We start from the raw sequence: 15,437 nt of genomic DNA on the forward strand, positions 1-15,437 counted from the left end.
CAATCAGCAGTGAATTTTTTTAAATTGCTAATTTGATGTGATCTAGAATATCTTTAAAAAATTTGCATTTCCTTGGTTCCTAGTAGGGTAAACATTTTCATGTGTTTGTTGTTTGCATTTTTCTTTTTGTGATTCAGAAAACTTAATTTTAAAGTATATAACTAGGTTTTTGTATGTCTGGTGCCCAGAAAAATTGCCACTTCAATCTTTCCTTTCTTCACCAGAGACATTGATTAAATGTACTAGAGATTTACTTTATTGGGAATCCCTATTTTACTTTGCCTGGGGCACTCATCAGATTTCTAATTTTATGGCATTTCAGGTATAGTAGTTTAAAACTTTAATTTTTTAAAAAAGTGTGTCTTTTAAAAATTTTTTTCTGTTTTGGTGGAAGCATTTCTGTTTATTCCACTTGAGTGAAGATTGAGTTTTCTTTGCTGCCCCCTTTAAATCTCTGCAAGTATATGTATTTTAAAATATTTTAAGCTCGTTTTTAACAGTGTTCACTCTTTGTTAGTATCTTAATTTTCATACTTACATAGAGTAATAATAATGTCTACCTTTATGTTGGCCTGAAAACTCTAAACCAGGAGTCAGCAAACTTTTTTGTAAAGGGCTAAATAATAGATATTTTAGGCTTTGTGGGCCGTATACAGTTTCTGTGGTATAGTCTAATTTGCTGTTATGGTTTTTTCCACCCCTTTACAACCCTAAGAATTGTTCTTAGGTCGAGAAATCTATAAAAACAAGCCATGGGCTGGATTTGGCCTGTGAGCAATATTTTGCTGACCCCTGCTCTAAACCTTTTAATTTTTTATGGTTCCTCCAGCCCTGAATTTACAATTAGCATTTTCTTGTACTGTTAAAATGTACTAAATGGGTGCTAGACTATTGTTTCTATTACACTGATGAATAATGATATATACCTCTTACTTTACAGATAGGTTCATTATCTCTTCATTGTACCATAGATGAGAAGCGGTTAGCTGGCTATTGTCAAGCGTGTGGTGTTCTTGTACCTTCTTCTGATAGTGCATCTCAGCAATTGACTCCATATAGTCAAGTCCATATTTGTTTGAGATCTGGCAACTATCAGGTAAGATGTGTGATGGGATACAATAGTGTAATCGAAAAGCACTGGAATCCAGACAGCTGAGTTCATATCCTGACACACCATTTACAGTTGTGCCGTTTAGGGCAAGCCAGACTGTCAGATTGGCCTATAAAATAGTTTTAATAATTAAGCTTCTTATGAGAATCAAATAAGAAGTTATAGTTTATAAACTCTAAGGCAAAGCACTGGACAGATGTTGACTCATTGATATTCTCCTTTCTTGAAGGTATAGAATTTGCCCATTTTAAGTGCATTCTGTAAGAAACTCTGTAGGTAGAACTTTTAAAATTACAGGTAGAGAACTTTTAGTTTTATGGAGCCTAAAGTCTTGTGTCTGATCTGAAAGTATGGCCTTGTAACCCTGCCTTATTAGCCACTGCAAACATTAAGACTGAAGGAGAAAGTGAGCAGAGTGGTTTTGGTAGGTTTGGGTAGTGTATTACATAGCCCATTTTGCCAGGGAGTCTGGTCATCATCTCAGTTTTAATCATGAAAAGGGCTTAAATTAGTCTGTTGAGATTTTTATTGCACCCTCTGTGTATATATCTTTAGTTTTGTAATGAAAATCACTGGGAATTAGAATTTGTACTTTTAAAATCTTTTTTGGAAAGCCTTCATTCTAGGAAGTGAACAGTGCCTTCATGTTATTTAATTCAAAACAGAAATTATGAAATGACAAAGCTATAGCATACCTTCAGTTTTGTGTCTCCAAACGGACTTTTAGCCTAGGTTTTTAGTTCAGTCTTCTCAACTAGAGTTTATTTTTTTTCAGAGAAAATAGAAGAGAGGGGATACGTACTTCCTCTCCCTCCCTCTGGCCTCTTTTTTGCAAATTCTGCTTTGCCCTAGGGAAGAAAATTAAACTTTCTTGAAGATAGATTTCAGATACAGATGAAGTTATTAAACACTAGAGATCTTTCAGTTATGTATTCCTAATACAGGCTTATGGAGGGTGGGGATCAATTATGATGAGATATAGAATCTTTAAAATGGTCCCTGGAATGGTAAGACCTGTGCAAAGAAGACCTTGGAAATGTTAGACATAAATAGGCACATATTACTGTGAATACAATAAAGTGCCAAAATGTGTCACTCAGAAAGTAGTGTAATGGGTAGCTAGGAAAGGGGAAAGAGCAATTTTGTTGCACCTCTGAAATTTATCACTTCAGTTATGTATGCAGGAGTATCTTAGAAATCATGTTTACCTTTTTTTGTTTTTTTGGAATAAGATTCTGTTTGTATTAACTATATATTTTTGTTTTGTGCTGATGAAGTAGTTATTGAACAGTTGTAACAAATATGTCTTCTCACATTTAGGAAGTGGCTTACTTTCCCCTGTGTAGCCTGTGTTTTGCTATGGAGGTGAAACAGTGGTTGCTTTATAGTTTTGAAGCCATTTTTGTCAGTGCTTTTGTGGTAGAGCTGAGTAGCTTTAGCTGTTTCAAGAAATCCCCACACTATCGAGATAAAGAGTTGATAAAGAACAGAAAAAGACTCTAATAATGTGGGTGTTTCTGTAATTCACTAAATAATATATTTTAAACCATTTAAATTGATTAGAATAGTTTCTTAACATGTTATATTTAGATGAATTATTTTTAATTAATTATTTTAGTGTTTTAAAAAGTTTGTTGTATGAACTCCTCCCCTTTTTTTTGGCTGCACTGCATGGCCTGTGGGATTTTAGTCCCCCTGCAGTGGAAGCCCAAAGTCTTAACCGCTGGACCGCCAGGGAAGTCCCTGAACCCATATTTAAAGTGGATGAGAAGAATTTAAAAACTTTCTCTCTAATAACATAGCTGAATTACTTCTTATTCATTGATTCTTCTCTCACCTCTCACTTTTGATCTTCAGTTTTGAAAAAGGGTGAGGGGGTGCTATTTGTAACGTAATTTTAAAATTTTAGAAAGAGAAGATTTTCCTAGCAAGATTTTTTTTTTCCTAGCAAGATGTTTTAATGATTTTCTTCACTGTGTAATTTCTATTATAGAAAGACTTTTAAAATTTTATTAAAAAAATTTTTTTTTGGAAAGATTCTTTCATGATTTTTGAAATGGATGCAATTTTGTGTCTGTGTTCTAGGAGGTAACAAAGATTTTCGCTGAAGACAATTTAACCTTCAGTTTACCTGTGCAGTTCCGGCAGTCAGTCCTAAGAGAGCTCTTTCAGAAAGCTCAACAGGGGTAAGGAAGTGAATTACTTTTTGATTTTTGAATAAAAGGGTAAGTGCATTTCAGATTTACCAAAAACATCCCTCCAAACTACCTGTATGTCTGACACAATACTTTCACTTGTTTTTAGTATATGGGAAGTTAACATGGCCAGAGGAACCACTTTAATGTTCATCTAATCCATTTTAAAAGTGCTTGGGGAAAAAAATTTACATAGCAGAATTTGATTCTGTTACCTAATCTGTATAGCTAAATTGTCCCTTGACAAATTCAAGACCTTCCCATGACTTAGGTATTTACTAACGTGCCGGAATATCGTAAGATCTTACCTCTCAAGAGTAAATGGCTTATTCTTGTGATTTTAGTTTTGCAATATATTCCTTTTTATTAAAAAAAATTAGTGTATCTGCTTTTGTATTCTACAGAAATGAAGCTCTAGATGAAATCTGTTTTAAAGTCTGTGCCTGTAACACAGTCCGTGATATATTGGAAGGTAGAGCGATTGGTGTTCAATTTAACCAGCTATTTCTTAGACCTAATAAAGAGAAAATAGACTTTCTTCTTGAGGTAAGACGTTTTTTCCCCTTTTGATTTATAATTTTGCTTTAAGTTTACCAATGATCTCTTAGCTACCAAATCCAGTGCCCTCTTTTCTGTCTTCGTCTGACTTGCCTGTCTGGCTGATAGTTGTTTCTACTGATAGACCACGGTCTCCAACCCTGTTCTCCTCCATCACTGGGTTTTCCATAGTCCTCCATTGACTTCTCTTTTGCTCTCCCTTTAATGTTTTTATTTACAAAAGTTTTGTCCTTGGCTCACTCAACTTCTCATATCACTTTTTATTCTCATCCAAAACCTCAATCACCTGCTCACTAAAAACCCTTGGATCATGCTTCTTGCCTCTCATGTGAGCTCCAGAATCTGTGTTTCTACTGGATCTTTCTCTTTCTTTAATAGTCTTAATGTAATAAACCTTGAGAGGAGTACATAGAGTACAATTAGTACCATTTAGTTCTAAACATACGACACTGCCAATGCTTTAGAAGTCCTTCTTATGCTCCTTACCAAACCCTCTCTGCCTCTCCTTGAGGAAACCACTGTCCTGTGTTTTGTGATAATCATTTCCTTGATTTTCATTACAGTTGTATCACCTTTGTATGTACCCTTAAAGAATATTCTTTAATTTGCCTGTTTCGAACTTTACATAAATGAAATCGTACAAAATAAATTCTTTGTCTCTCAGTGAACATACTTGAGATGTTTTTTCAAGTTGTATGCAAGTACAGTTTTTTTTTTCCATTGCTGTAAGGTGTTACAACATTATATGACCATGTCACAATTTATTTATTCTTAAGATGATGGACATTTGTGTTATTTACAATTTGTGGCTATTGTGCTTCTTGGAAAATACTGTACACATATCCTGGTGCACCCACATACGACTTATCTGTTACATTCCTGGAGAAGGTTTATCTGCAATATTACTATATAATTTCCAAGTGTTTTTGCCACTAGCATGCATGAGGGTTCTTGTTGGTCAGGATCTTTGTCAGCACTTGGTATTGTCAGATTTCCTGCCAGGTTCATGGTATAATGGTATCTCACTGAGGTTTTAACGTCCATTTCCTTTATTACTGAGGAATTTAGCAGCTTTTCATTTATTTTTTGCACATATAGATTTTGTCTTTTTTTTTTTTTTTTTTGCGATACGCGGGCCTCTCACTGTTGTGGCCTCTCCTGTTGCGGAGCACGGCTCCGGACGCGCAGGCTCAGCGGCCATGGCTCACGGGCCCAGCCGCTCTGTGGCATGTAGGATCTTCCCGGACCGGGGCACGAACCCGTGTCCCCTGCATCGGCAGACGGACTCTCAACCACTGCGCCACCAGGGAAGCCCTAGATTTTGTCTTTTGAGGTACCCATTCCAAGTGGTATGCCTCATTTTTCTGTTGAATTGTCTTTTTTTTTTTTCTTTTGCAGGGATTTTTTATATATTCTGTCCTTTACTAGTTTTAAATACTGCAGGTATCTTTTCTGCGTTTCTCTTCTCTTTTAACTTTTTATTATTTTAAAAGTTCTTAATTTGGATATAATAACATTTATCAATCTTTTCCATAAAGGAAAAGATTAGTGGATTTCTGTGTCTTGTTCAAGAAAGCTTTTCATATCCTGTAGTCGTGAAAATTGTCCTATATTTTACCTTCTAAAAGCTCTAGAGCTTAGCCTTCTTTTCACATTTAGGTCTTTAATCCACCTATGATTGATTTTTGTGTATTAACATGAAGTAGGGCGTCTGATGTCTTTTTTTCCCTCACTTGTTCCAGTACCATTTATTGTAAGTTCCATCTTTTTTCTGCCAATCTCCAGTGCTACCTCTCTTGAATGCCAGGTATCCATACGTGTGTGGGCCTGTCTCTGGGCTGTGTTCTGTACCACTTTTCTGTTTGTTTACCCATACATCAGTATCCCTGTCTTGATATCATCTGAAGTACATACCTTGTTTTTCAGAGTTGTGCTGGTTATGCTTGTCTTTTTGCGTTTTCTTGTAGACAGTTGACTCATTGTCAAGTTTCACAAATAAGCCTGTTGGATTTTTGTTTGGAACTACGTTACCTTTAAAAGTCAATTTGTGAAAAATTAGTATCTTTACAATATTGAGTGTTCTAATCTGTGAACTGGTATAGGTTTTGATTTATTTAGACGTTCTTTAATGCCCTTTAAAGCTTTATAATTTTTCCATAGAAGTCTTTATTTTATTTTTTTTATGAACTTGAAAATAGTTTATGCATTGGTATAGAGGTATAGTTGAACTCTGTATATGATTTCGTTTCCAGCTACTTTGCTAAACTCTTAAAAATTCTGTTTATCTGTAGGTTCATTTGTTTTTCTAAATAGTCTTTATCTGTAAATAATGCATTTTGTTTTCTTCATTTTCTAGCCTTTTCATTTTTATTTCTGTGTACTTGTTCTTACTGTGCTGACAATGATCTCCAGTACAATGTTTGGTAGAAAGGGCTCTGATGGGCTTCCTGGTCTCATTCTTAGTCTCAAAAGCTTGTACTCTTTTACCATTTAGAATGATGTTTATTATAGGTTTTTCTTATCGTTACTTCGTATCTGATTAAGGAAGTTTCTGTTTATCCTTGATTCACTGAAGGCTCTTATTTTAAAAATATCATGAATTATTTTTAGATTTTATTAAATGCTTTTTCTATGTCTATTATGATAAGCACGTAATTTTTCTCTTCTAATTGGTTAATGTAGTGAAGTATATTAATTTTTAAGTGTTGAAGTACCTTGTCTGGATAAACCCAACGAGGTTGTGATCTTTTTTTTAAACTGAGATATAATTGACATGGAACATTGTATTAGTTTTAGGTCATGTTATGATTGTTTTTAATATATATTGCTGGATTTGGCTTGCTAATACTTTAAAATTTTTTTACATTCGTGGGTGAGATTGATGCATCAGTTTTTTTTCTTTCTTGTCCTGTCTTTGATTTTGTTACTAAGGTCATGTGTGCCTCATAAATAAATTGAGGTGTGGATCATTTCTTTTTGCCTGGAAAAGAAAATGGACTCATTGCTTTTTTTCAGTGTTTGGTAAAATTTACCAATGACGTATTTGGGCCTGGAGATGTTTTTGGGGGGAAGATCTTTGGCATTGATTCAATTTCAGTGATTTCATCTGCTGTTCTTTTTTCTTGATTAGTTTTGAGAAGTTCTTTTCTAAGAATTTGTCCACTTCATCTAAATTTTTAAGTTGATTAATATTAATGTTTTTAGTTATCTTTTCAGTGTTTATAGCATCTGTAGAGATGTCACTTATTTCATATTTTTCAGTTTTAAAAAGTTGAGGTGAATTCACATAACATCTTTGTTACGTTGCTTATCAGGAGTTACCACATATTCCCGGACACATATACAATGCATCTCTATATTTGAATAAACAATCTCATGAAAGTACACTAAAATATTATTTATCATAAGATCTTACATATGGTAGCAAACTTAATTTATGCATACAGTGGGGCAAAATTATTAGAATGTAAATATGTCGTACGTACTCCAAGATGCTCAGATGTGTTATATGCTGATAGCGTAACCTGTTCATCTGAGCATGGTAATTGAAAATACTATTATTCTTTTTTTTCTTTTAATAGCTTCATTGGGATGTAATTCGCACACCATACAATTCACCCATTTAAAATGTACAGTTCAGTGGTTTTTAGTATGTTCATGGAGTTGTGCAGCCATCACCTCAGCCAGCTTGACAACATTTCATTCCTCTCTGCCCATCTGCAACAAAACTTCTTATCCATTAGCAGTCATTTCCCATTTTCCCTCAATCTCTTCAACCCTAGGCAACTATTAATCTACTTTTTGTCTCTGTAGATTTGCCTGTTCTGGACATGTCATATAAATAACTGACTTCTTTCACTTAATGTTGAAAACCTGAACAATTTGATCCATGTTGGGGTGTGTATCAGTACTTCATTCTTTTTTATAGCTGAATAGTATCCCGTTGACTGGATATGCTCTTCAGTGTCTGTTTTGAGTGTTCATTCATCAGGTGATGGGCTTTAGGGTTGTTTACACTTTTTAGCTCTTATGAACAATGCTGCTATAAACATTATATAATTTAATTTTTGTGTCAACATATTAGAGAATATTTGACAATTTCTTAAGGTTAGGGAGCTTTTACACTAATATATTCTCTTTGACTTCTTGTAAATAATACGTGGGGAGGAAACCTAATCTAATAAACTCAGAATAATATTATAAGGATATTTTTAGATAACTAATATTTTCATAGTTGGTTTCTGTTACTCTTTTATTTTCATTGTTTAGTTTTTAAACCTTGGTTATCTTCTTAACCATTGGTTCTATATACTTTAACTATTATCGATCATTCTTTTCAGCTATCTAAGATGACCCTTTTCTCACTTTTCTGACAGGAACTACTGATTCTTAAAGTTATCACTCCATTTAATTTGGCAACGTACTTTGTAAATTTCGGCAGGACTTCTTCGTATGCTATATAGATTATTCTTTACTGCATATTCTTTGGTCTCATCTCTTAAATTTCTTAACCAGATCTCTGACTGATAATGTTTGAAAGGAAAATTCAGTTGTTTTTAAATCTAAACTTTTCAGACTGTAGTATAATTATTTTAAAGTACCCATATTCAAATAAAAATTACTCAAATTCCTAGGTATGTTCAAGATCAATAAATTTAGAAAAAGCTTCAGATTCTTTGAAAGGAAACATGGCTGCTTTTCTAAAGTAAGTGCCTTTCTTTTCTTTTTCTTAATTTTGAACTTAGTCCTGTGAGAAAAATATCTTTTATTCCTTATCGTTTTGGATTTGCCCTGCCTATCTTATAACCAGGCAATAATTGGTATTTAAGAACAGTTATGGTTTGGATTCGTGTAACCACATAAAACTTAGGATTCTGTCAGTTACTCCTTTTGTATATTGTAGCATTGAAATCACAAACTTTAAATAAGGACCAAAAAAATTTTAAAAGCTGTTTCAAATGATTGTTGTGCAGTTATTGAATGGTGGTTTTTTAAACAGTTTATTAATAAAAATTGGTTAATATGATTGTTTTCCCCAAACTAAAATTATACACTTTTTTGTTTTATAATATTTCTTACTGATCTAGGAATGTGTGTCTGGGGTTGGAAGACCTGCAGTATGTTTTCATGATTTCTTCACATGAGCTTTTCATTACATTGTTGAAAGATGAAGAACGAAAGCTACTGGTTGATCAGATGAGGAAGAGATCCCCTAGAGTAAATCTGTGCATTAAACCAGTAACTTCATTTTATGATATCCCAGGTTAGCTCTGCTAGCTAAAATGTTGGCACATTCTGCCCCTCAGTATATTTAGGATATCCTCTTAATTTGTTTCAGATTATACGAATGCTGGTAATTAATAGACATTTACCTGTCTTTTGTAGTCATATTTCTGTCTAAGCAGTTAAGTCTTGGGACTCTGCTGAGTCTCTGATTCACGGAGATATAGGCCTAGATACATAAAAGATTTTAGCTGTGGGAGTAGACCCACGTAACTCTGCTGCTGTGTTCTTGAAGGTAAAAAACAGGAGGGGAGGGGAGCGGTTGAGAACGATAAAAGGTACAGGCTTGCATGCGTTTCAGCCTATATTATCATCGTGATACTGTCTTCTAGCTAAACATTCAGCTTTGGCACCATTGCCATTTTTGCCTTATTTATTTGATGATTTTCTTCCATTTTTTTCTCTTATTTTATAAATATAAGTAGAAAATATAGTGCTGCTCATTAATAAGAAAAAGAAGCTTCAACACTTAATATAGGGGAGACAGAATTCAGCTGGCTGAACGAACTTTTAGCTGCTTTGACCCTCATTAGATTTAAACTGCGTTAACAGTGCAGGTGTAAAGGGAAAGAATAATATTAACACAGATAAAATGCTGGAAATGCATTATTGAAGACTATATCTGAAAGCCGAGTTGTAGTGAGGGATTTTAATGATCAATTCTTGGTTTTCTGGGGGAGGCAGTGCCTCCACCTCCTCATTCTCCCCTTCAGAAAACACATTCTTAATGTTTATTGCTCAAAACATTTTATATGTGCTTTTAAATAACACAGTATGTTCCAAAGTAGGAGACTGTCTATATAAGTTAAATTTTTCCATATATCCCACATAATTCTTTCCATGTACCAGCTACTGATTTTTATGTTTTTATTTTCATTATCTTTGTTAAATACATTCATTTATTAAATGAAGACATAATAAAAATTGTGTTAGGCTTTCTATATGAGAGTGAAGTTAAAACATAATTTGCATTAAGTTGAATAAATAAGTTTTCAAGATGAGAGATGCTTTTAACTTATAATACTTACAAACATGCACAATTTCTCTCAGTAAATTACCATTCTCATATTTATAGGATTATGTATACCTTTGAATCAAATCATTATTTAAATGGAAACCTCTCCTTCCTTTCTTAGCCTCAGCAAGTGTCAACATTGGCCAGTTGGAGCATCAGCTGATATTGTCAGTAGATCCCTGGAGGATTCGACAGATTTTAATTGAATTACATGGTATGACTTCAGAGCGCCAATTCTGGACAGTATCTAATAAGGTAAGAAGACCCTCTCTTAAGTGCAGATAAGAAGGGACTTCCCTGGTGGTGCAGTGGTTAAGAATCCACCCACCAATTCAGGGGACATGGGTTTGATCCCTGGTCCAGGAAGATCCCACATGCCACAGAGCAGCTAAGCCCGTGCGCCACAAGTACTGAGCCTGTGCTCTAGAGCCCGCAAGCCACAACTACTGAGCCTGCATGCCACAACTACTGAAGCCTGCGTGCCTAGAGCCCATGCTCTGCAACAAGAGAAGCCACCGCAATGAGAAGCCCACGCACCGCAACGAAGAGTAGCCCCCGCTCACCACAACTAGAGAAAGCCTGCGTGCAGCAAGAAGACCCAATGCAGCCAGGGAAAAAAAAAAAGAACAGATAAGAAAATTACCCTTGTTTTCTGATGTAATTTCATAGAAGAGCTGTTCCCTGACCTTTTTGGGAATAAGAACCCCCTTTATTTGTCAACAATTCATCAACAATGTGAAGTACCTGCACATGAGAGTAATTGCACTTTGAACATCCATTGACAGAGAAAATTTGAAATATCCAAAAAAGGTTATTAAATCAACACTATTAAATCAGTAACAACAAAAAATGAGTTTATATTTCATTTGTTGTCATAACACCTACATGCATTTTCAGTATAGCTGTTAATATGTGTGTAAGGTATAATATTTATGCAGTCTGGAGCTAATACTTGCTGTGTGCTTACAGAGTATTTTTGGTTTAGTTTTTTCCTATCTTCTTGAAGTCTAAAGCCTACAGTTTAGAACCACTTCATTAAAACTTCTTTTAGAACATTTTTGGCTTTAGATATTCTTTTTAAAATGCCAAGCTAATGTTTCTGAAGTTGTCTATTTAAGTTTTCCCGTGTGGAAAGTGCAAATGAAAATAGCTTTTTAAACATTTCAGTGGAATGTAGCTTGAGATACAAGGGAAGCAGTCCACAGATACAGGAGAAATTAAAGTACTGTGGTAGTGCTTCTAATTTAACTGCATACTCCTCCTCTGCTGAATATGTAATAAAAAGAAACAAGAAATTGCTGTATATTTTGTGGAGTTTGAACGTAAAAGTGCAGTGAAATGAAAAATTGGTCTGAACCTTAGTTGGGCTTCTTAGCATTGACATTGTTATTTGTGTTCATTTATATAGAGAGGAAGTATATAGCATAATAGTTAAGAGCGGGAGTTCTGGTACTAACTGCCTGAGTTTGAATGCCAGCTCTCTATTTAACTAGCTGTATGGTCTTCGGCAAGTTATTTGACTGCCGTGTGTCTCTGTTTTCCCATCTGTGAAATGGAGATAATAGTACCTACGTAATACTGTTGGGAGGATCATATGAGTTAATACGTATTAAACTCCTAGAATTTTTTTTTCCTTCTTTATTTCTATAGTCTATCCTTCAGAAAGTTCCAATCCATTTAATTATTTATTACTAGCTCATTATAGTGATTGTGTTCATTTTGATTAGCATTTCAATACAGCTGTCATTTTCCTTTCTCTTTCAAAAATGACCTTTGAATGATTTTTTAAATGGGGTTGACTATTACTGAAAGGTTCTTATCTAGATTTGGCTTCCTGTGTGTGTATTTGTGGATCTTTATTTCTTCTAGTGGGAAATACCTTCTGTCTATAGTGGTGTTATCCTGGGAATCAAAGACAATTTAACAAGAGATTTGGTTTACATTCTAATGGCCAAAGGTTTACACTGCAGTACTGTTAAGGTGAGTAAAAGCATACATTGACGTCTGGTTGAGAATATGCTTTGTAAATTTAGCATGAAGCCAGGAATCAGAATCAGTTGTGTTTTCCTGATCTTAAAATCATAGTTGTAGGCCTAGGAGGATATTTGAAAAGGCATTTTGGTTTATTCTTTTTCCTTTTACCCTCATAGCTATACGAAAAGGGTCTTGGACATATGGCTACTACTCTATGTCTTTTAAAAAATTAGAGAACATGAATAGTTCTTTTGTATTTAGGGTTCAGTTAGTAAAGATTGTATTCCAAGCTAAAGAAAACAAACCCAAAAATCCTTAAAATTACTTTTGTAGATTTTACATAAGGATCTATTTGTGAAGTAGTCTGGGATGGAAATACAGATTTGGGAATCATCAAAGATCACCCTGGGAGAATATTCAGAACCTAGGGGATCCAGCACAGGTCCAAAAAGAGTGGCGTGAGAAAGAGTCTGGTATGAAGACCAGACTTGTGGGGTCATAATAGCTAAGGGGATAGAGGTTGTCAAGAAAAGGGAATGGACAGCACTGGGTTGCAGCCCCTAAGTGCAGTAAGGTAACTGAAAGATATTGAGTAGATTGTGCCATTAGAAGATCTTTGTTTAGTAAGAGCTATTTCTTTTTCATGATGTGGGGGATAGAAGCCACATTGTACGAGTGAAAGAATCATGTGGAGAGAGTAAGCGAAGGCTACTCTTTGGAAAAATTAGAAAGAGATGTGTAGGAAAGGGCTTGGATCATAGCTGATTTGATTTATTTATTAGTCAATTATATAGGCTAATAGGGTTGTGTGCAAAATTTTAGAATGTGGAACCTTGTTGAAGGGGGTAAGGTCTAATTCTGACTATCTTAGGGGGAGAAGGGTGTTTAATCATGGAATTTTATACCTGTATGATATATGTATGTAATATTTATATAAAACATCTAGTTTTGTTATTTTATTTATTTATTTTTTGGCCACGCTGTGTGGCATGTAGGATCTTAGTTCCCAGACCGGGGATTGAACCTGTGCTCCCTGCAGTGGAAGCGTGGGGTCTTAACCCCTGGACTGCCAAGGAAGTCCCCTAGTTTTGTTATTTTATAATTTATGTAAAACTTGTTTAGTAATATAGCATGTATATTATATTGATTGTTTATTGGATGTTTTTTAAAAATTACAGGTAATTCCCTGGCGGTTCAGTGGTCAGGACTCTGTGCTTCCATTGCAGGGGGCACGGGTTCAATCCCTGGTTGAGGAACTAAGATCCTGTATGCCGTGTGGTGCAGCCAAAAAAAAAAAAAAAAAAAAAATTTACAAAAGAATTAAGTATTTATTGGAATAAATAAAATGATAAAAAGATGATAGTCTAGCCTCACTCCCCAAGATAACCTGTGTTAACCATTTAAATTAATTCTTCTCCTCTTTGTTCTGTACTTTTAAAGACGTATTTTTTGACTCCAGAGGAAAGGTGATCCAGGCTATTCTGCTGTTTCTTTTTATAGGACTTTACCCATGCTAAACAGCTATTTGCTGCTTGTTTGGAGTTGGTGACAGAATTCTCACCAAAACTTCGTCAGGTCATGCTGAATGAGATGCTGCTTTTGGATATTCATACACATGAAGCTGGAACAGGGCAATCTGGAGAGAGACCGCCTTCTGATCTTATTAGTAGGGTGCGAGGATATCTGGAAATGAGACTTCCTGGTAAGACTTTTTCACAAAGCCAAATTTCAGAAATTTAGTACTCAAGTAACTGTGGGGAATATTCTAAAAGAATATTTACTGGACTTTTTACCATCTATGAAAAAATTATTTGTCTTTTAAAACACTTCAGATGTAGAGTTCACTTGAGTTCACTTGAAATCAAGGGGTCTGCAGGCCTACACTCCCTTTGAAGGCTCTAGAGAAGGATCCTTCCTTGCTTCTCCCTAGCCTCTGGTGGCTCCCAGCAGCCTTTGGTGTTCCTGGGCTTGCAGCTGCATCACTCCAGTCTTTACCTGTTTCATGTGGCCTTCTGTGTGTGTGTGTGTGTGTGTGTGTGTGTGTCCATGTGTCCATGTCTTCTACTCTTGTAAGGGCACCAGTCATTGGATTTAGGGTCTACCCTAATTCAGTATGACCTCATTTTAACTAACCACATCTGCAAAGACCCTGTTTCCAAGTAAGATCACCTTCTGAGGTTTCAGGTGTACATGAATTTTGAGGGGACAGCATTCAACACACTACAAAAACCATATTGCAATTTTAAGATACTATGTTAAAAGATTCAAAATGTCCTTGAAGCTGCATGTTGAAGGTTTATTTCCTCATAGCTGCTGTAGACAGCCCTCAGCATGATTGCCTGTGGGTCAGGAAGTCACTGTGGTCACTTTAGGAACAGATTTTGACTGTCCAGTTCTAAATGTAAAGATCTTATTATGAAAAGAAGCTTATCATAAGAAGTTTTTTTTATCATAAGAATTATCTGTTACATATAATCTTGCTTAAAGCAGTTTCTTACTTTTACATGATTTAATAATATTTAGAGCATTTCAATCATACTGTACACATTTAATACTATAAATAGTAAAATTGAAGTATAAAGCAAGGTCCTAATAATGTGCCCAAACAAATGGCTGCTGGCCCTCTGGGGTCCTTTGAATTAATTTAATTGTTATAACATTGTGATTTCTTGAAAAAATTACAACTTTTTAGCACTCTATAGGTAGAATACCTTTGAATTTTAATGCATCATTGCCCTTCAGTATCACAATAAAAATTGATCTAATTAATATATACTAACTGTCAACAGAGTGTTTTCTAAAGCTCTTTTTTTTTCCTTTTTCTTTTCGGGCCATGCTGCGCGGCTTGTGGGATCTTAGTTCCCCTACCAGGGATTGAACCCGGGCCCTCGGCAGCAAAAGCACAGAGTCCTAACCATTGGACTGCCAGGGAATTCCCCAGAGTGTTTTCTTTTTAAAGGTTGAAGATTGGTTCTCTAAAATGAAAAGCAAAAAGAATTTAAAAAACCCTAACATTTATTGAGTGCTAACTACATGTCAGACATTCTTCTCAGAGCTTAGGTGCATAACTGATTTAGTCCTCGCAGCAGCTTCATGAAGTAGCTTCTTATTTAATTATCCCCGTTTTGTAAATCAAGAAACTAAGTTTAAAGAATTTGGCCAAAGTCATGAAGTAAGAGACGGAACTGTGTTTTGAACTCATCAGGCCAACTTAAGCCTGTGCTTTTACTCTTTGAAATGGTTGGAAATGCCTTCAAGTAATTATAGTCTCTTTGTACTACCTTTTTGGCATTTGAGTAGT

General features: G+C 35.1%; 1 protein-coding gene across 1 annotated transcript in view; it reads left to right on the forward strand.

Moving 5' to 3' along the window:
* INTS8 (integrator complex subunit 8) overlaps positions 1-15,437 on the forward strand; it is a 50,754-nt gene that overhangs the window by 17,170 nt on the left and 18,147 nt on the right. Inside the window, exons 8-15 of the mRNA XM_082859105.1 lie at positions 941-1,096; positions 3,197-3,297; positions 3,711-3,852; positions 8,499-8,569; positions 8,952-9,127; positions 10,284-10,417; positions 12,032-12,142; positions 13,637-13,838. Coding sequence (XP_082715231.1) covers positions 941-1,096; positions 3,197-3,297; positions 3,711-3,852; positions 8,499-8,569; positions 8,952-9,127; positions 10,284-10,417; positions 12,032-12,142; positions 13,637-13,838 — 1,093 coding nt within the window. The remainder of the gene's footprint in view (positions 1-940; positions 1,097-3,196; positions 3,298-3,710; positions 3,853-8,498; positions 8,570-8,951; positions 9,128-10,283; positions 10,418-12,031; positions 12,143-13,636; positions 13,839-15,437) is intronic.

Source organism: Leucopleurus acutus, assembly GCF_964270905.1.
Source record: "Leucopleurus acutus genome assembly, chromosome: 17".
NCBI lineage: Eukaryota > Metazoa > Chordata > Mammalia > Artiodactyla > Delphinidae > Leucopleurus > Leucopleurus acutus.